The sequence below is a fragment of the Daucus carota genome, chromosome 1 (genome assembly GCF_001625215.2).
Source record: "Daucus carota subsp. sativus chromosome 1, DH1 v3.0, whole genome shotgun sequence".
Lineage (NCBI taxonomy): Eukaryota > Viridiplantae > Streptophyta > Magnoliopsida > Apiales > Apiaceae > Daucus > Daucus carota.
In genome coordinates this window covers 42234634-42257007 of record NC_030381.2, presented here as the reverse complement: position 1 = coordinate 42257007, position 22374 = coordinate 42234634, and the positions used below count along the sequence as shown (strand labels likewise).

At 35.1% G+C, this 22374-nt stretch overlaps 4 protein-coding genes across 4 annotated transcripts; 2 read left to right on the top strand and 2 right to left on the bottom strand.

The window, feature by feature from the left end:
- Positions 1-4198: 4198 nt before the first annotated feature.
- On the top strand, positions 4199-8017 carry LOC108205397 (lysine histidine transporter-like 8). The gene is made up of 3 exons (XM_017375340.2): positions 4199-4571; positions 6252-6388; positions 6879-8017. The coding sequence occupies exons 1-3, from the start codon at positions 4312-4314 to the stop codon at positions 7943-7945; spliced, it is 1464 nt and encodes a 487-aa protein (XP_017230829.1). The 5' UTR covers positions 4199-4311; the 3' UTR covers positions 7946-8017.
- Positions 8018-8595: 578 nt separating this feature from the next.
- LOC108205399 (phosphoprotein ECPP44-like) lies at positions 8596-9538 on the top strand. Its single transcript, XM_017375342.2, has 2 exons — positions 8596-8854; positions 8967-9538. The coding sequence occupies exons 1-2, from the start codon at positions 8678-8680 to the stop codon at positions 9330-9332; spliced, it is 543 nt and encodes a 180-aa protein (XP_017230831.1). The 5' UTR covers positions 8596-8677; the 3' UTR covers positions 9333-9538.
- Positions 9539-9940: 402 nt separating this feature from the next.
- LOC108205398 (uncharacterized) lies at positions 9941-13606 on the bottom strand. Its single transcript, XM_017375341.2, has 3 exons — positions 13025-13606; positions 12460-12645; positions 9941-10501 (listed from the first exon to the last, which is right to left on the bottom strand). The coding sequence occupies exons 1-3, from the start codon at positions 13460-13462 to the stop codon at positions 10211-10213; spliced, it is 915 nt and encodes a 304-aa protein (XP_017230830.1). The 5' UTR covers positions 13463-13606; the 3' UTR covers positions 9941-10210.
- Positions 13607-17091: 3485 nt separating this feature from the next.
- On the bottom strand, positions 17092-18311 carry LOC108204554 (signal recognition particle 43 kDa protein, chloroplastic). Its single transcript, XM_017374054.2, has one exon. It carries the CDS (start codon positions 18230-18232, stop codon positions 17171-17173), a length of 1062 nt encoding a protein of 353 aa, XP_017229543.2. The 5' UTR covers positions 18233-18311; the 3' UTR covers positions 17092-17170.
- Between the last annotated feature and the right edge of the window lie 4063 nt (positions 18312-22374).

Below are 22374 nucleotides of genomic sequence, written 5' to 3'. Positions count from 1 at the left end.
ACGCATTCTTTAATAGTAGCTTGAACCCGCATTATTAAATATTATTTTATTTTAATAACAATATTTATGTTTAACCGCAAAATCAGCAAGCCAAACCTGACCCATCAACAGAAAAAATGCAAGATAATTTAACATTCGTCACAAATTGGACTACTGATGACGAGCTGTATTACATGAGCGGTGGAACCGGACCCTATTCCCTAACGTATATTCAAAAGGCTTTTTTGACGGCGGCGGCGACTTATTTTGCAAGGGATTTTCTTTTGTCCTTTCCCTAGTTTTATATGCACAATAGAACTAAAACTTGAGAACGTTGCAAGAATGCTTGCAGCTGGCTGCTGCTCGCAAATCACAACATCCATATTTATTTATGACGTTCTTGCTCCAACCACGTTGATCACAAAAGTTGGTTAAATTGGATATGCGAGAGCTAACTCCAAGTAATGAAATTCGTAAAATTTCCAAATGCCGGTAAGAAATTTGTAAAAATCTTAAAATCATTTATTGTCATATTAAATTGATATGTTCTATTTATTTCATGAAAGTGGGAGAAGACTCTAAGGAACCGTTTGGGTGAACCTAATATAAGTGCTTCTTACTTAAAATAAAAAAGTTGAGTAGAAGTTTGAAGCAAATTAAGATTTATAAGTGATTAAAGTGTTTGGGAAATAAGTAGAGTGCTGAAACAAAAGCTAGTATTCCTAGTTTTTAATAAGTGTTTCTTGACTTTTTACACAAACGGTTCGAATAAGTGCTTCTAACTTATAAACTCAGAAGCTGGGCTTTTAAGTCGTACCCAAACACCGACCAAACCTTGATTTGATTTTTAGATTTAAGAGATCGAAGTGTGACTCTAAATTCTGTAAAACAATCTACGAATATGATACTCACTTTATAACGAATTGAAAGTCTAATACAATTTCTTGAATGAATTGAAAGTTTAATACAATTTCTTTTGTGGCAAAAAAAAAGTGTGATCTATTTAATACTTGATCTATCATAATAAAAGCAACTTTAAACCCGTGTTTGGTGTATGTATAATTCAAATATTTTTTTATTTATAATTCTATTTTTGACATCATTTTGTTTCCAATTTTGTTAAAGTTTCACATTTTTTATGGGAATTTTTATAGAAATGTATAGAATATTAAATCGAATTATAATTATATATATATAGCTGTTATAACTCATGGTTAATAATCAAGTCAGTCATCAAAGTGGACTCAATATATCAAGTTGGTCACCGAATGGTCTCAGGTTGGTAACTTAAGTCGGTCATAGGTACCTCTAAATATGAGTTGAAGGAGTAAATATATTATTTATAGAAGTTTACACCTTATCCTTTAATGTTATCACAACTAAATATAAAGTTATGAATTCTATTATTTATGATAATATATTTAGATTTTATCAAATTTTTTTTTTATTATATAGTTATTTTATTTGTTTTAACTGAAAATAAATATTAAAGAGACTTGATAAAATCTAAATATATTATCATATATAATAGAAATCATAACTTTGTACTTAGTTATGATAATATTCAAAAATAATGTGTAAAAATCTATAAATAATATTTTTTACTACTTGAACTCATATTTAAAAATACTTGCAAGTGACTTAAATGACCGATTTGAGATCGTTTTAAGTTCAGCCATAAATTGATATATCAAGTCCGTTTGGATGAATCATCATCAACCGTTATAATTTAGTACCCGAACTTGTATTTTGAATCAATTGATATGACCAGAGTGTAAAACAATGTAAATTTGTTAAAAGTATTTCGTTGAATTTGTTAACAGTATTTTGTTGATTTAGACAACTCACATTTGTCAAAAGTTCTGCACAGCTATATATTTTAAAAATAAAAGTAGTGTTTTAAATAATATATCCCTCCTTACTTTGTATGTTGGACAAATATATTGTACAGTTTTCGCGGCGGCTTTGGAAATTTATATATGATTGAACAAAAGGTAAATAAATCTTTTGAACTAACGTTTCATAAAGATAAAGTTTTGCCGCTAAACAAATTTACACTAATCAGTAGCCGTAATTAACTTTACTACTGCAGTATACTAGTATATATGTTTGATGAATGTATCGTGATGGAAATGTGATTTCCACCCCCATTAGAGCAAGCCCAATGATGATGTTAAAATAGGTGTAGCTATTGTTATAATTTGAAATAAAAAAATGGTTTTTGGTATTAAAATAGAACTTATGATCCAATGGTAAATGCAAAATAACACCAAACATATCCAAATAAAAGTATATTCTAATTACATAATTCAAGTATAGCATTTTACTTTTTACATTCAAGTTTAGCATCCCATTGGAGTTAAATTTTTTGCTTGAATACTATATTATAACAATAGAACCTACTTTAACATCACCATTAGACTTGTATTGCTTTTATAAATTCACACTTTAGATCACCCCATTATAATTTAGAGAAAAAAAATTATCAGATCAACAGTAATAATTATATCAGGTTAAACATATCATTTTATTCTTAATACAAAAATAAAACATACAAATCGGTTTAAGATAGTTCTAGTTTTTCATAGTTTTGTGTCTATCCTTATACATCAGAATTACTCCCTCTGGTCCTTTGTATAAGGCACCTTGACTTTTTGCACATTATTTTAGGAGGTTTGACCACATACTTAAAATTAATATTTTTAAATTTTTTTTCTAGATTAAAATATAACATAAATATTATTATTCAGAAAAAAAAAATTTAAAAATATTAATTTTAAATATGTGGTCAAAACTCCTAAAATAATGTGCAAACAATCAAGGTGCATTATATAAAGGACTAGAGGGAGTACATATCATGCACACTTCTCAAAAATTGTCATTACTAAATGTGTAAGATACACTATCATTTGAAGAATAGTTAATCTTTTATAAAACAAAAGTGAAGAACAATGAATCCTTTCTTTTCTTTTTTTTACGAAAAACAATGAATCCTTTTAAAATCAAAGAGAAAAAGAACAAAGGACATTTTGAGAAAAGTAGAGGATGATTGACTTTATTTTTTCACCCGCTTCTCTCTCTATCTTTATACATCCAGAATTACATATTCTGCATACCACTTCTCAAAAATTATCCTCACGAAGTGTGTAAGATACAATATCATTTGAATAACAATGAATCTTTTTTAAAATAAAAATGAAAAACAATGAATCTTTTTTAAAATAGAAGATAAAAGGAACAAAAGTCATTTTGAGAAAAGTAGAAGATGAGTTCAAGTTTGTGGTTCGACAAGAATTTATAATACCTTTGCTAATTGTCTTGCATGTCACTGATTTCTTCAAATTGAGATTACAAATTTGATTTTGTAAAAAGCTATGTGTTTCTTTTGTTCTGCAACTGAGTGAGCTTTGGATTCGTTTGTAAACAAATATACATATAGACATATAGAGACATATAGTGTGTTATTCTTACAGAATTGAGTTAAAGATTGCAGAGTAAGATAAATAAATGAAAAGATATGGGTACAAAAAAGCGATGGATGGAACCACCAAACTAATAGTATGCAGATCAAACAGATACTGTAGAGGTAAAGCACAATCGTTTAATCTCATATATAAGGGATTTATATATGTCATGTTAATCTGATATTTCTTTTTCTCGTAAGTTTACACTTTAGATGGAAACAAAGAGAGTATAATGAAAAGATATCCATTTTATTTCATTAAAATAATTAAATTTCTTTATCTTCAAAATAAACAGAATAATCGATCTTAGATCTTACATACAACACTTTCGCATGCATGGAAAATATATTAAAATATCTTATATAACATAATCATTTAAATATTAGTTTGTAGTAATTTAAAATATTAAAATATATTAAATATACTTTCATTTTGTTTTGACAATATATTTAGAAATATAAATGACATAATACAGTCATTTTGTTTTTATATACAGATTTGCTCTTCCTTTTGGTAACTCTTACCGTATCAACTTGGTACACAACAAACACTTATGTACTTGCTTACGTCATCTACCTTACATCATCCAAACAAAGATATGCATATATAGTTGCATACAGTCATTCACAATTGACAATTTTCATTTCTGTCGTCCACTGTATTATCCATTTATTATTTCACCGGCAAATATTAATATCCACTTGGTCAACAATCATCTCAACCGTTTCTCCCTCTCCCTATATAAAGCCAAGCAGCACAAGGGATTCATAGATTTAAATACACATTAAGCTCTCTCTACCTACACAGTAATATATAAAACACACAAGCAACTAAGCAAGGAAGTTATATATCTTAGATTGGGAGAAAAATGGGAGACACGGTTGAGATAAAAATGGAAGAGTTGGTACGAGCAAGCTCATCAGGAAGCCAGGTTTTACCGAGGTCAGGAAGTCTAAGGAGTGATGTAGATCCGTGGCTTCCGACGACGGAGAACGAGACGACGGATCATTGGCTTCCCATCACGGAGTCACGGGAAGGAGGTGCATTTTCAGCTGCATTTCTTCTTATATGTTCCGGCATGGGTCTTCAATCCTTTGTGCTACCGGTTGCACTCGTTTCTCTCGGATGGTACGTTTTGTTTCTTGCATGTATGTTTACCGGTATTTAGATGTGTTTGGTTTGTTTTATTTTTCTGCTATTATATATGTACATTTGATATATATGTACATTTGATATATAACACGTAATTTTATTTCTAAAAAAATGAATGTTGAATATTTATACGTAAATGTGTAAATTTTTCCCAAAAAGAGGTTCTTGTTTTTTTTAAAAGGACGCTATATATCGGGATTGATGTAAATTATGGAATTTACTCGCTTTATTCCCAATTTGATGAGGTTGTTCATATTAGAAGCCTAATTTAAAATGCATTGATTGTTTAGTTATGTGATTTATTTATCTAATTTCTCAGTATGTATAGATAAAAATTTAACATTTAAATATTTATTCATAAGAAAAATGTTTTTAAACATAGGGTTAATATGACTTGAACATATTTAAAATCTAACACGAGGGTAATCAAGATTTTTGTGACTCCTGTAATCTTTCCGGTCCTAAACGGCCGAGTATTCAAAATGGAAAATTCAAAAGCATAGAGAATTCTTGCTAGGATTCAAAACGTTCAACAGACCAAAGTAGACGACTCTCAACAACTGTATGTGAGACCGTGCGGTATGTCTAAGCAAGTGTTTGGTAGGCTTCAAAATTGGGTCAAAGAAGCCCACGCTTTGTATATCGAATGTGTTAAACCAATCATAATCAACATCTACTTCACGAGGGATTTTAATTTACTAGTATAACTCTGCTGCTCATCTCACTTTCATTGGTTTTAGAATACGTAGTCTCGATCATAACAACCTTCAATAAAATTAGAAACAACACCCTTTATAGTGACATCTATGTGTACTACAACTACTTGAAGATGTGGATACAATACTTAAAAGTGATTAAGAAGAATATTCATTAGGAAGACAAAAAAGTAGTTGGTGGTGAACCATTACCATGATACCTTGTTTAATTGTTTAATACGAATCTTAGGTTAAGTAGAAGTGTTGGCCGCGCAACACCCGTTAACTCCGCATTAGTATGATATTGTCCGTTCTGGGCCGTGGCCAAGCCCGCACGGATTTGCTTTCGGGCTCCTCCCAAAAGGCCTCATACTAATGGAGTTCTTTGGCTGCTTATATTCAAGATAAATCTTCTTTATCTTTCCAATGTGGGACTTGGGTTGAACCCACTCAACAAGAAGTGTCATCGAACCGCGACGAACATATCATGTTCGAGTTTTGTTTTACTTTTGATTAAAGATTTCGTTGGATTAAGTCATAGATTTTAAATTTTAAGTTCGAACTGATAAGTATGAAGGGAATAAAATTTAAGTATATAAATATTTAAATACTTATATAAATAATTTTAAATAATATAGAAAAGTAGAAACATAAAAATGATTCCTCGTTTGTTTGTTGTCGACTAATTTGTAATCCTATTCCGTATATCATTTTGTAATATTGACTTGTTATTTTGAATCACATGTTTTTTATTTTTCCTGGATGCATGATTAGTATTTGCGGAAGAAAACAAATTTGACGTTCAATTTGTTATATTACGTCAGTCACTTTGTGAAATTACATGTTTCTTTCCACAACTCAGTTATTTAGCGAGACTATTATTTCTTGATTTGTCGAATTACATGTTTTTTCCACGGTGCGCTGCTTGACGATTACATCCTTGTTCAATGTGGAAATTCAGGTACTGGGGTATTATATCATTGACTATCGGTTACGTATGGCAGCTCTACACCATTTGGCTGCTAGTTAATCTTCATGAATCAGTGCCTCCTGGAATTCGTTACAGCAGATTTATGCATTTGTCAGTCACAGCTTTTGGTTAGTACTCCTCCGTCTTTTTTTATCTGTCCATTTTGGAGAAAAAAAACACATACCAAGAAATAATTGATTGTATAAACTTTTTCATTAAATACCTCTAATTAATATATTGAAAATGGTGGAATACCCCTACTTTATGTGTTGAAAATATGAATTCAACCAAGTTTTAAATAAGTCAAGCCTTGGAAATTGAAATTATGGAGATATATTTGAAAAACTATCATTAAATTAGTTTTGAAAGTATAAATGAACAGATAAATAGGGACAAATTTTTACTTCCAAAGTGGACAGATAAATAGGGACGGAGGGAGTATTCATTTTCCTGACATATAAGAATACTAGCAAAATTGAATAACGGAATATTACAACAAAAATTTCGATTACATATCTTGTTCTTAAGTTATAATATTTTGTAACGATGATCAAATTTTAGTACGAGAACACGTGGGACGGAAATGTTTGACATGATTGTATGAAATATTCTTTGCAGGAATGAAGTTGGGAAAATTACTTTCATTTTTCCCGGTAATGTACTTAGCAGGAGGAACATGTGCACTCTTGATTATCAACGGAGGAAGTTGCTTGAGAAGTTTGTACCTAGAAATGTGCGGACCGGAACACTGCGATACCAGACCATTATCCGGTGCAGAATGGTACTTAGTCTTTATAATCATAGCCGTAATTTTGTCTCAGATCTCTCCCAACTTGAACTCTGCCGCCAAGGTAGCTGCTATTGGAGCTTTAGCAGCCATCATATATACTACATTGTTAGTTGTCCTTTCCCTCGTCCAGGATCGCCCCGAAGCCAGCTCCTTATATAGCGTCAAACACGCACCCGAGAGACAGAAGGATATCTATGGAGCTATCAATGCTCTTGGACTCATTGCATTTGCTTTTAGAGGCCACAATGTTGTGCTTGATATTCAGGGAACAATATCAACGTCGAAGAATCGACCATCAAAAGTACCCATGAAGAAGGGAGTAGCCATTTCATATCTAGTGATTGCAGCTTGTTTCTATCCCCTTGCAATAGCTGGGTACTGGAGTTATGGTAACAAGTTAAACATGAGCGATAACATGCCTTTGTTAAGGTCGTTTATGGATTATCACCGCGACAACATGCCAAAATCTGTGAGGGCTATAATCTACCTATTAGTGGTGATACATTTCCTAAGCGCATTCCAAATCTATGGTATGGTAGTATGGGACAACTTGGAGCGAATCTATGTCACCAAGAATAACCGGAGATGCCCCAAGTGGCTCCGAGGAGCCATCCGAGTACTGTTTGGAGGATTCGTGTATTTCGTGGCAGTGGCTCTTCCATTCTTAGGCGTCTTCTCAGCTTTGCTCGGAGGAATAACAACAGTGCCTATAACATTTGTATACCCTTGTGTGATGTGGATCATCATCAGGAATCCTCGACGAACAAGTCCAATGTGGTACCTCAACGTGGGAATTGCATTGTTGGGTATAGTTTTCATTGTCTTGGTAGAAATAGCAGCTATCAGAACTTTAGTTGTCTATGGCCTCAAGGCTAGTTTCTTCCATCCTAAATAACAGAGCCACCTGCATTAAGAATTTTTATCCACAGGGACGAAGTTACAGTTTAACTGGCTTTCATTTTGCCTACTGAGTATTTTTTAGGACTGTAAATTCAACACTGTAACTATTAATTTGAAACACAATAACAATGACTTGCACTTGCACTTTTTATTACAAATAACTCCTCTTTGTCAAATCTAACCTCAAAGCTGGTCAGTTCATGCACTACTGAAACTGATAATAACATGTCTCTTTGTTGTGTTCAAGAAAAGCATGAGAGGTATCAACCCAAGAGAAATATTAGAGCCAATTACATAACAAGGGAATCAATCTCTTGCAAGTTCAAAGCACAACCTCTGGATTACTGTGCTGTTCCACCGACCCTTATTAGTTTTCACATACCAATAACCGACCCTAAGCATCTTCTAATCCGTCTTCGACATCCGATGCTACTAAGTACACGAAAAAAATTTAAAAATTAAGCATTATACTAACTAATCTTAAAGTAATGCTGAGTGCAAACTACACATAATGTATTTCACCAGTAGTGACTTTGAGAAGTGCAGAAGGATAGCTTAGAGAAATGTATATTGTCGGCGAATTACTTAATAAACAAAGTTCTCTTGATTCAAGTAATTTTCTTCTATATAAAGCATAATGATGCCATTCCATCCAAGTACACATCTACTGGCAAAGAACTGTGTGAGCAATATATACTTGGTTTAGTTCAGTTTTGGTATTTGCAGGATGGGAGAAACTACAGGCTGCGGGATGTTTGATTTCTTGCAGAAGGATAGTAAACCGCAAGATGATGCTGTGATGACACACACGGAGAAGGTGCAGGAATCAGAACTTGAGAGGAAAGAAGAGCAGAAGCACGACCTTGCAGAAGAGCTCCACCACACTCGTAAAAACTCCAGCTCTGTAAGCATCCTACAAATATTTAAAGTCTATAACACGCAATGTTCTTCATATATAGACAGAACGGCATTCTTTTCTGATGTACTGACAATCCGTCTTGTGATGAAACTATCAGTCTAGTGATGAGGAAGGAAGAGAAATAAAAAAGAAGAAGGGTTTGAAAGAGAAGATCAAGGATAAACTAGCTGGTGGAAATGAAGAGGATTCTGAAGACAAAAATGAACCTACATTCGTTGAGGACTGTGATGAAGGGGGGAAGGCAGAAGCATTACAGCCTGAAGAGAAAAAGGGATTTCTTGAGAAGATCAAAGATATACTACCTGGTCAGTACAAGAATACGGAGGAAGAGACTATAAAGCCCCAATCAGACTCTGAGGCAAATGGGCATGATGAAACCGTAGAGAAGAAGGGCTTTATGGAGAAGATCAAGGACAAGTTCCCCGGAGTCAACAAAAATGGCGAGGAAAAGAAAGAGAACTGAAGTAACATCCGTTGAGGATATATATCCATAAATATCCCCTTCATTATCCTGTTAAGTTGTTTTTACAGACTTCCTTCAGCTCAAGCAAGTGTCTATGCTGAGTTTGTTCAGATAAATAGTGTGTTTTGTTCTATTGTGTTAGTACTACTATGTATTATTCTCCTTGGTTTGATTCTTGTTCTGGTGTGTTCAGTTTCTTCGAGCAACTTTTGGCTACACTTTCAATCTCTTCTCCTTTCACTCAGATATCATTTAAGTACTAGGTTTGTTGAAAAAAAATATAAGATCTCATCTGCAATTATGCAGGTCCAGAAGTGAAGCTGACTGAGTTTACAAACCAACTTCTTCTAAATGCAAATACTAAGACAATCAGAACATTTGAGCCTAATGCATCACTTCAACCAGATAAGATGAATAATATCAAAATTCTTAAAATATTTTGGATTACCAAAAAGTATGATGATGGAACGACACTATGCAAAAATAGACATTCCAGGAATCATCGAGAATGACACTTCTCACACCTTTTCACTTGCAACATTCACAACTCACCGATAGTTTAATTGTTTTCAAGGATTAGATTCATATTGATCATGTTTTTAAATGCCTTCAAGAAAAGTTCCTATTGTCTGTATCAATATATATGCAGATGATCTACAATTTCTCCAACATCTTTCCTATATACACTGGGTCAGATATGGTATAAGCTAAAAAATACATCAAAATGACTACAAATTACAGTACAATAATGGCACAATAAAGTACAATAATGATGCATGACGAATTTCCACAAAAACATCCTAATGATAAACATCCTAATGATAAAGCACCAGAAAAACCTGAGCAAGTTTAAGCGATTGTTGGGGTTATTTGGATGATTAGTTATGATGAAAACAAGAATTCGTAAGATTGACGGGCTTCCCAAGCTTGCTGCCATGTAAAGTAACTTCACATCTGATGGTCCGGTAAAACTTGGGCTTCACCAGTTTTCCCAAAACATAAGCCCTCGACCTTATGCCGATAGTAAGGTTCAGTGGTACAGATATGCTGTCAATTTCGCCATTCCTAGCAGTTAAACCAGGCACTCCACCATATAGTGGAAGTTGATGTGCTCCCATGGTGGTTATTATAGTCCGTTGAGTCTTTCTATGTTGATGGAACTTCACCTCCTGTTATTGTCACATATAGATTAGATTTATAAGCATTCAAGAAAAACATAATGACAATGGTTCATCATTTTCAGGATACGAAAATGGCACAGTATGATTAGGTTAGAATATAAGGAAAATCGCATATAAATAGTTGCTAATACATAGATTCAATAATGCAAAACATAAATGATATATTTGTATATATTGTGTCATCACATATTTTTATTTTCTACTGTAACATCTGACTATCTGAGAGTCATATATGGTCCATAGCAAGAATGTTAACCCATATTGTCTCCTATTCTCCTGCACATATTTTCGATCTAATGCACTAAAATATATTCAAATAAGGGCTTGCTGGCCCGAGGGTGACCTTAGGTAACTACTGTAGGTTAAGACAAATAAGAGCGTAACACCAGGGTTAACTAAATCTTGAATGCAGAGGGGTGAGTTATATTATTACAAAATGCTACTGAACTTCTATATCTTAACTGTTAATAACCTCAGGCTACTCATCAGGGTAGGCTACTCATCTGAGGTCAACCTCGGACCCTATTTCTCTTTAAATTAAAGTTTGCCATAAAACTCAAACGTACTTCATAAAATGTGCACGTCTATGGTATATAATAGAGTATATAAGCCACCCATAATTGTGGGATCACCGCTCACCTCACTTCAATGTTTTGTAGAGAATTATCAACCTCAAAGTACAAGACAAAGAAAAATGTTTTTTTTTTGTTAAACAAGACAAAGAAAAATGTTGTACATTTTTTAAGTGTACTAAATTAGTATTCAGGCCATGGTTGTAGCTTGCATACATATAGACAAGTTATACAATCATTTCACCTAAAGAACCTGTACACATATTACTTAGTTACTTGACAATGGACATACGTGCTCGGTACTATATTAAATAAAAAAAAAACGTTGCACTCAGTTAAATGGGGTCTATCTTTCAGAGTCATGAATACCAACCTCATTTACTTTAGTTATCAATTGTTCGAGAATGAAATCATCAATTTATTTAATTACAAATTGCTCGATAATGTCAATGCTTCAAGTATTACTAACATCCAATAATACTGAAACTAAATTTAATTTGACCCCTTCAACCTTTTCACTTCTGACTTAAATCTGAAATTTGCAAAAAAAAGAATGTGAACTTGCAATAATGAATTATATAAATTATTTGATCAAAAAAATGAACAGTATAACATTTACCACATAAATTTTACTCTCCCCGTTTGGTTTATGTTGTCCTCATTTCCTTCTTTCATTGTCCCGAGATAGTTGTCCACATCAACTTAATTGTTAAAGTTGGGGGATGGGCACACATTTTACAACTCTCATAAAATATAATTTAATAAATTATTTTAAAATGTGTGTCACGCAGTTGAAAAAAAACGTAAATAAATGAGAGGGACAAAGAGAGTAGTCTATTTATTATGATTGAATAACAAGTGGATTTCCATTGATGGACAAGATAAACCCGAAAAGAGGGAGTAGTGCTTTTGCATGTATTTATTTATAACTTACAACTTGCAGATTATCTGAACAATTTTGAATAACAAATGATCCTTTTTCTAACCATTCACTTTCAAAGCTCTAATAGAAAAATCATGCCCATTTAGTTCAATATATTAAGAAGTCCTTGCGACATAGACAACGTGAAAGACAGATTTTATAACGAGTGCTACTCCACTTAGCATGTCAAGACTCACGAGTATCCTACTATTACTATATTATGAGAATAACAATCTCAAGATCTTTAGACTACCGAACGAAGAAAACGTGATCTCCGCTCATTGTAAAACAATTCGGATACATTTATATATCAAATAACCAGAGGCACCTTTATCTAAGTAGTAGTATATTTTTCGTTCCTTTTACGAGATATCGAGAAAATTTCGAATGAAAAATCATGTGTGATAACTTTTTAGAAGAGGGAAAGAGGAGTAAATTACTGAGGTACTTACAGGACCACTGGCCAGGCTACGCTTGTAATACAAAAGTCGAATGGGCGCAACTTTAACATCAACTCCAAAAAATGTACCAGTGTTCCGATAGAAAATCTTGACCGTTGAATTCAAAGTCAACATATCCGTTGCGATCCCCGATAAATCCATACCCGATTGCACATTCACCCTCTCAAACACCAACCTCTGCAAAATTAAACCCAGGTTAAACCCAACTGAGTCAACTCGGATACATGAGCTCCTCGATGACCCATCACTGAGTAAACTCGGAGATAAAAAAAATGTAATTATACCCAAAATAAATTCCAATATTTTAATGTGACGAAATTTAATTCGGTATATAACTAGTAAATAAAGAAAGCTTGCAACATTTATGTGTGAGCGACGATGAAAACATGTTGATAATTGAATAAAATTAGGATCTGTTTACAGAAACTTAATTTTTTTTTTTTCCATAAGCATTTAAACATGTAGTTTCGGAGCATAAATTATAATTGAGAACGAACCGAGTGAGCTCACTGAGTCAACTCGGTAACTAAACGAGTCAGGAAAAAAGAGCACTCACCTTGACGTAAACTTCAGGAGGGTAAGAAGTGCTCGCGGCCCACAAGATCAACGAAAAGATAGAGAACAAAACAACAAACGACACCACAAAACACACAACATAAAACCTCTTTATCGCTTTCTTCTCTCTCTCTTCCTCTTCATCGTACTCGTCATCCTCGTCACCCTCCTCGATTCCGTCGCCGGAGCGGTTCAGTTTCTTCCAATACCCGGCGTTCCTCGCCGTGGTTTTCAACGAAGCCGAGAATCTCGACGTCGACGATTCTCGGGAATGGTGGATGGGGGAGCAGTGGTAGTGGTGACCCGGTGACCCGAATGGACTCGACCCGTAAGACATCTTGTCCGGGTCATGATTCGATGGGCTTTGCACGTAGTAGAGTGGCCGTGCCGGCGATGAGGCCTCGACGCTCGTCACGTCGGAGTCTGATTTCGCATGCATTTCTTTAGAATTATTATTTTGTTCCCAATCGAGAGTATTTTAGAGGAAGAAAATGATTATGAAGATTGGAATGAAGGAAGAATGTGAATGTGAATTGGTTAAAAGATGAGTCAGAAACTGGGGTTTGTGATGTCAGTGGGTAGCAGAAAGAGTATTTCAAGTGCGGAGAAGTATTTAAATTAAGCAAGACGCGGTGTTCTATAATTTACGGGAATGTCCGTAATGTTCACGTATTTCTATACTTAATACAAACTGTGTTCAGCTTCCTTGCTTCTTTTCAAGTACAGCTATATCCCACTTACATTTCTTGGCAAGATACGCGGCATATTTGGTCCGCCTTTTTTACTCCCTCGATATCCGTCTCATAATTCTCGGCTTGTTTGACTTTTTATGGTGAAATTGACTGAACTTTGACTACAAATTTTCTTGTAATTTTAAAATATAAAATATGTATAATAAAATATATAAAGTATAGTTTTTAATAATAAAATTTTTCTTATTATTCTTAGTCATATTATATATGTAACTTGTGGTCAAAGTTTGGTCAATTTGACCATCAAAAGTCAAACAAGCCAAAAATTATGGGACATAGAGAGTATTATATATATATAATAATTTTTAATTAAAAAATATTTAATTGATAGTATATAGTAATTTTGTGTATATAAATTATTTATTTTAATTTTAAAAATAAGTACAAATTTTCTTATTTTTTTGAATAAATGACTTGTTTTTAAGAAATAAGATAAATTGAAATGGACAATTCTATTATGAAATTGGATTGTTTCGGGTAGTATAAATTAAGATATTGTATTAAAATTTAATAATATGGTTTGGCTTGTAAGAATTTCCTTAATGTATGATGAATATATTTTATATTTTTTAAAGATTCACATGAATTAAATTATTATAGTATTAAATTGAAAAATGAAGTCGTACTAAATTGGAAGGCGAAAAGCATAAAGAAAACCAAAGTCGCTCATATGGTAGTGGAGTTATGGACATCAACTATGTGCAAGGAGTCCATCGATAAGTATAGGCTACTTGTTTTTTGTGGGGAAAAAGTTTAGATTACTCATATGTTTACGCAAGGCTAAATTCTGAATACAATGCACGAGGACACAGATTTTGTATTTTGGTTTCTCAAGCGTGTTTGATTTTATTTTGTTATTTGCAGAATCAGACGTTTGTCTTTCTTCATCTTAGCTGTATTGTGTGCTACTTGGTGAATATACCGGGCTGGTTGGCATCTCGACTGAATTCACTTAAGCTGTGTCATGGTTAGTATGCATGATTTTGGAAATAATAGAAATAGAAAATTAATTATATTATCGACAGTTATTGATATATTTCATTTTTTCTTTCATTTCATTCTTTGCTTATGGTATAATACTTTCAGTTTGAGATAGAACGTTTCAATTTCTTATCAAATCTTATCATAATAAATTTGCACTCACTTAATTTTATTTCAAACTCTGTTAATTTCAAGTAGTTTTACTCATTCTATTATTCTCGACCAAACATAACATTAGACTACGTTCACATGTATCAAATGGAGTGAATAGAGAATGGAATGAAATTGTATTCTATATTAACGGTGATTAACGAAACTGTCTATAATATTTTTCTTATTCTGTGTCCGGTGCTAGAAAGTATTCGACGAACTAGATAAAGACAAGACCATTAATATCTCAAAGCTATAGAATGGCATCATATCTTTTGATTTGTTGTCATATAATATGGAGTGTGGTTACACTTAATGGATGGAGAATCAAGGTGAAATATTTTATTTATATCCAGTAGCCATCGAAATAGAAGATTTAGGAGAGTTCAAATCCCGAAAGATACCGACTCTGAAAAGCAAGTCATGATAAAATCTGATATGCAATTCTATTATGGATTTGAGGGGAATTGTTAGAAAATGAAAATTTTGGGACATATTTGATATATGTTCTCGATATAATTTCCGGAAACTAACACATGGAGGTTTTTTTTATTTAGAGTACATAAACTTTTATATTAGGATATGAGACATTCTCTTAGCAAAATTCATTAATATATTAGAGTTGCTTTGTTGAAATGAATTTTGTGGATTTTGTCCCATATTGATATTGTAAAAGAAAGTTATGGAGTTTATAAGTGGAATGCTTGTGTGGCTTAGTGCTAATAAAAATTTCTATAGTATTTTTTGTTACAAGTTTATTCATTTATATTGATTATTTAATTATCAATATTAAATATATTGAGTCGGGATTACTTTAATAATCAAATTCTGAATATATTCTAGAATATTAATGTTAGTTAATCCGAATAATACAAATAATGAATAAAACTTGTTTTGTTTATCTTTTCTATTTTGTGACTTGTGATCCCGCGTCAACTAAAACAAAATAAGAGCAACCATATATGAGAAAATAATAATTAGCAATGTCTATCTTGCAAACATATATGAGTTGCGCAGATTTTTTGGGCGAACTCTCCATTGATCTTTGTCGTGTCTATGAGCACATCGATCATAGCTGTTTTATCTTAAAAACGAAATTGCAACAACCCATCATAGTGTAAGTGAGATAATATTCACTTGAAGAACGGTCAAATCTTCTTCAAAAGACTTGACGACTCAGAATTTTATTTGTTTGATTTTGTTGTAAAGCAACAATGATATATATACTCTTTTTTCTATCTCTTTTATTACGATCTCTGATTTATATATTGTTTTGATCTTCGTGGTCTGTTTCATTAATTCGTCTTGACTATTCTTGTTAATCATATATATATATATAACTGCCAATAGTTGTATATTTGCTTAATAATTTCCAATAATTACAACCTTCTAAGCAACAATCAGTGGCCATAAGAAGCTCAATCAAATTAGCAGCCAAATATTACGGTCCATTTCAGGTTCTAGCTAAGTTGGAAAATGTGGCCTATAGATTGAAGCTGCCAGCACACTCGAAGGAGCATCCTGTTTTTCATGTTCCATCGCTTAAGAAACATGTGGGCACCACGCCCAAAGTTTCCACAATACTAGCGATGATCAACATGTGCAGTCAGCCAACTATACAGGGTCCAAAATTTTCAGGGGACCCCAATTAGTCCAGGCCTGCTTATATATATTAGATAAAATATATATTAGTTTTGGAGAAATCAAAAACCACGCACAAAAATAGTCCCGCACGGGCAAAAATATTCTGACTAGAAAGGGCTCAAAATTTATATAGTGAAATTATTTATATAGTATATATATTGTTTTTCAATATAAGGGCCCAAAATTTAAGTTTAGCACAGGGTCTCTTTTTTGATTGAGTCGGGGCTGCACAATACAATCAGGTTGACATGTTCGTTTTACAACCAGAATCAGTGTTGCAGAGGGGACAAGTGAAGAGGGGTGACGAAAATGTGTTACAATGGTTGATCAAATGGACAGGTTTGGACAAGGAAGTCTTGGGAAGGTGTTACATTCATTCAAAATCAGTTTCCAGAGTTTAAAGCTTAAGTTTCAGGACAAGCTTTACGTTAAGAGGGGGCTATTGTCATGATCCAGTACTCATAACCGAATTGGAGGGAAAGTTATACGGAGTAATTAGTACTTGTAATTGTAAGGTATATAAATTTATAACTAGTACTCATGGACAGAATTGCAATATACTCAGTATCAAGAATGAAACTTTATATCAAAGTGATAACAAAACCTAAACAAACAAAATCTCACGACTCTGCTACAACCTCAAACTCTTTAATCAAATCAGAATCAACATTCTCCGCAGGCTCCCAGGTGGCCTCATCAATATCCATCCATTTCACCAAATACTCTCTCACTCCACTCTCACCTTCTCTGCACTCTAATATACACTCCACCACACCATACTCCAACCCTTGCTCAAAATCCCTTACCAAATCCTCACTAATCATCTCCCCTTTCACCCACTCATTATCTCCACCGTCCATCCATTTCACCAGATACTCCACCTTATCATCTCTGCCTCTCTTCTCTATGATCTCCTGCACCTCCGCGTATTCGAATATCGCCCCTTCGAGTACCTTAATCACGTTCTCTAACCCTAATCTTCGCGCAAATTGCATGGGCGGAGTTGCTTTTAAAACCTCTCGCGCCAAATCCAACGGCGTACGTTTCCTGTCATCTTCGACCTCGGGATCCGCGCCATAATCGATTAGTAATTTGGCCACGTTTGGCTTCACGTACCCGGCTGCCATATGTAGAGCCGTGAAGCCGCCGCTTGTGTCCTTGCGGTCCAAGTCGGCTCCGGCTTCGGCTAATATCTTCACGCACGGCTCCGCGCCGAGCCCCGAGACGAATATCAAAGCGGTACGACCGTTAACATCAATCGCGTCGACATCTCTCTCGTCCTCGGCTTCGATGAGCCGAGCCAGAGCCGAGTCATCGCCTTTCTTGGCGGCTTCCCACCAGGGAGAATCGAACTCGGCGACCACATCTTTCGCGATGAATTCGGACGGGACCCAGGTAGGGGCATGATCGTCTTTCCACTCGATTAGGTACTCCATAGTGTTCGACACGGCTCGGCTCCCGATGATTTTTTTGACTTCCCCGTAGGTTTCTTCCTCATTGTAGTCTTGGAAGGTGAGTTGAGAGGAGGGGGATTGGTTATCGACAGAGAGGCTGAGACGGAGAGGGTGAGGAGTGCGACGGTGGTGGAGATTTGGGGGGAGAGAGAGTGGGAGGGGGATGAGCTTGTGGGAGAGTTTGAGGCGAGAGAGAGATGGGTTGGTTAAGAGAGAGTGAGCTTCCATTTGAGATGATAATGGTGTGTAAGTGTGTTTGTGGAGCAGGGTGATGTTGAAGAGTGTGCGAGTTATGTTATCCAAAACCATGAGATTTTATTGGTGATAAGATTATATAAGAATCCATTTCGGGCCCATGCTCCATTTCCAGATTATTAGAATTTCTATTCCATTTGTATGATGACTAAAAAAATGTTTCTTTTCAGTTCCTCTCCATTTTTAATACCTCAAAGCTCTCTAAAATGAAATAGATTCTGATAATAAAAAAATTACTCTCAACCCGTTCTTTCATTCATTCTTGTATTTTTAATTAAATATATATAATAGATTAATACTAAAATGATTAATATTATACTCAATTGATCACTTAATAAAATTCAGTTCATGTTATTGAAAATTAACTTAGTATTTAAGGATTGGTTTCGATTCTTTTAGGCGGATATTTGAACTATCCTTTGAAAAATGGAGAGCGGCAAGAGGAGCGATTTTCAAATTTCAAACTCGCAAACGACTTTCCGGCGATCATCGGGTGGCGACAAATCTAAGCAGGATGTGGGAGACAAACTAGTGAACAACTTCATCTGGGCTCACAATCATTTGGTGGAAAAAAGGGTTTTGGAAAGGCTGAACTTCGGAGATCGATCTGCCATTCAAGATGCTTTGGACCAAATTCACGCAAGAAGTCTGGATGATAATCCCTTTAAAGGGGTTAGATCGTATAGCGAAGTATTGAAGAACAGCGAGAAGGGGCATGCTACTGGGTTTTCAGTTGGAGATCAACCAGATCCAAAGGAAGAGGAGTGGCAAGAGGTTTCATACAAGAGAAGACAATCGGCAAGGCCAAAGCAAGGGGTTAATTACAGGGTCACCATCTTTCTACATAACATTCCTGAAAATGCCACTGGAAGCCAAATATGGAGACTATTCAAATCCTGTGGCCACGTCCTAGACATAATCCTACCAAAAAAGAGGGACGTGAGAGGGAGTAGATATGGTTTTGTACACACCATTAGTGAGCTAGAGGCAGGAGCTATAATCAACAATGCAAAAATGGATAGAGCTCTGGGCGGAAGAATCAGTATGTCTATTAATGGAATTTCAAATCAGCAAGGAAGAGGACAGGGGAAAGCTAATTGGGAAAACAAAACAAACCCTAAGGTAAATAAGAATGCAGAGAGCGAGAAAAAGGAGATCCCTGTAAATGAAGAGGATTTTGGGAAAAAAATGTTTGAATTTACGGAATTAGAAATAGATGAAGAGGTGGAGACGGCTTTACTGGAATGCAAGATAGGGTTTTCTTGGTTTGAGGAAAGTGCAACTATAATGCAGGAAAGGCTGAATGATATCGGACTAGAGAACTATAGGATTACTTCGTTGTCTAAAAGGAAGTTTTTAATAAGAAAAGATGTCAAGAATAGCTGGGGACTGTTTGATAAAACGGATCTATCAGTCTGGTTCTGTAAAATCAGAGACTATAGAGAGTCAGATCATATCATCTCAAAGGTGACTTGGATTGAGTGTAAAGGTCTACCTATGCCAGCTTGGAAGGACGAAAACTTAAAGGCAATAACTAGTAGATTTGGAGAATGGATTAGCTGGACATATCAAAGTGACAGCCTCAATGAATTCTTTAACCCCTTGATCTGCATAGACACTGTGCTGCCTGATAATATATGTGATAGAATGAAGGTGCTATATAAAGGAAATCACAAAATTGTTGAGTTCAGGGAAGTTCTAGATTCAAGCTATCTGGTGGGTAAGGTTTTGCCTATGGAATTCTCGAATAATCAGGAGCACGTAGGTAGTGTTAACACCCAGAAGGATGTGACAGGGTTATCACACTCGGAGAGGATCAGTAGTGGATCGGTAACCAATGGACCACTGCCAATTATAGAAATGCCAATGTCGAAAGAACAAGATAGTAAAGAAAAGATAATTGAAGGAGGGGGACTCATTAAGAACTTACGGGTGATTACTCCTACATCACAAAGACATTCAAGTGAGTTCAGAAGTTATGTCTCTAGTCCGGAGGAGAGTTCGAATACTAGTCATCAACATGATTCCCTCCCAGGTTCTGAGATTTGCAATTCTGAGCTGAACTCCAGCATACAGACAGACTTGTGTATAGATGTAAGCAAGAAGCTCAGGGTCAAGAGTAACAGGGGGAGACCAAAGAAAGTTAATAATGGTGTGAGAAATCCATTTGAAATTGGCATTAAATTCAAAGGCAGGAAGAGAAAAGCTGGAGGTGGTAGAAAAGTTAACAGGTCGAGAAGGGTTAAGGAGGCTCCTAATTGTCTACAGATTGTTTCAACAAAATTGACAGGAAGGTCCACTATGGAAGCTCTCGAGATCATTAGAAGTGCAGAGTTGATGGGTCTAGAAATCAAAGGTGACAGGGAACTTGCTGTCAAGGAGATTGCTAGGAAGTTGGATAATGGGGAGCTCTAAGCTTGTTGTTAGATTTTTTTAGGTACTAGTCAATGTATGGTTAATGATGAATGCAAAAATTCTGAGTTGGAATATCAGGGGTATCAATAATGAAATAGCTAGAGCTAACTTAAGGGATCACATTAAGGAATCTAGGGCGGATATTATTTGTCTACAGGAAACAAAGTGTGAGGTTGAGGACCGTCTAAGAAAAACATCCCCTTTTAACTCTGGGATGTATGGTATTGCTTGTCAGCCATCTTTAGGGCTTTCAGGAGGGCTGATCACTCTATGGAATTCTAGCAACGTCTCATGTATTGCTCTGGCACAGTCTAGGTCTTGGATCTGGACAACTTTTCATCTGTCTTCGAGTTTAGACAGGTTTCATGTAGTAAGTGTTTACAGCCCTTTAGATTTATCTCTCAAAATGAGCTTATGGGAGGATATAAGGAACATTTTAAGCCTGATTGATAAGGAACCACTTGCGGTGGTGGGCGATTTTAACTGCATCAGGAGGAGAAGTGAACAGGGTAATTGTGTATATAGTAGAAAGGATATGGATCTATTTGATGGATGGATAGAGGACTGCAATCTTTTGGAACTACCTCTGTTGAATGATATGTATACATGGTTTGGTCCTGTTGGAAAAAAGAGCAAACTGGATAGAATTTTGGTCAATCATGAATGGTTTCAAACTGGCAATTGGAATGTGAAATCTTTAAGCAGAAAGCATTCAGATCACAGTCCATTATTTACTTTTATGGTAGGTATGTCCAGAGTTTCCAAACCATTCAAGATCTTTAATTGCTTCCTTACAGAAGAATTATTCGAGGGGATCCAGAAGGAGATGTGGAGAGATGATCAATGGCGTAGTCAAAACATTCATGTTGTTCTCAAGAGAATTAAGACTAAAATCAAGGAGATGACCAGGGGAAGTAGAGACAAGATAAATACGGAAATTCTAGCTTTGGAAAATAAATTACGGATTGCAGACAACAGTACAGTCGATCAAGGTTGGAAAACACAGGGTGAAATTAGAGAGCAGCTGTTGCAACTTTATTCCAAGAGAGAATCTATGCTTAAACAAAAAGCAAGGCTGAGCTGGTTAAAACTGGGAGATGGGAACACAAGTTTTTTTCATAGGACAGTACAGATAAGGAGACATAGAAACAACATCAAGAGGATTATTTGGAACGATGTCTGGATCTCAGACCCTGAAGGCATCAAAAGAACATTCTTTCAGTTCTTCTCATCTTTCTATAAGCTAGAGGTGACTTCTCCCTTAGGCCTCGGGATGCTTACACTTCCTTGGCTAGAGGATCATGCTAAATCTTCTTTGATCAAGCCAATTCTCGTGCAGGAGGTGGAAGCAGTCCTTCACAATTTAGAAGATGATAAAGCTCCAGGGCCAGATGGTCTAAACATCAGAAGTCTAAAATTTTTGTGGCCCATAATAAAGTCAAAAATAATGTGTTTTTTGGAACATTTTCAGTCGACAGCAACCCTTCCAACAGGCATAAATGCGTCGTTCATTGCCTTGATTCCTAAGATCGCGGAGCCGACATTGGTCAATCACTATCGACCAATTAGTTTGATCAATTCTGCAGTCAAGTTACTAACAAAAATTCTGGCTTCTAGGTTGGCATGTCATATGAACGCTATTGTTAGTGATTCACAAACTGGGTTCATCAAAGGAAGGCAAGCCTCTGAGAGTATATTGC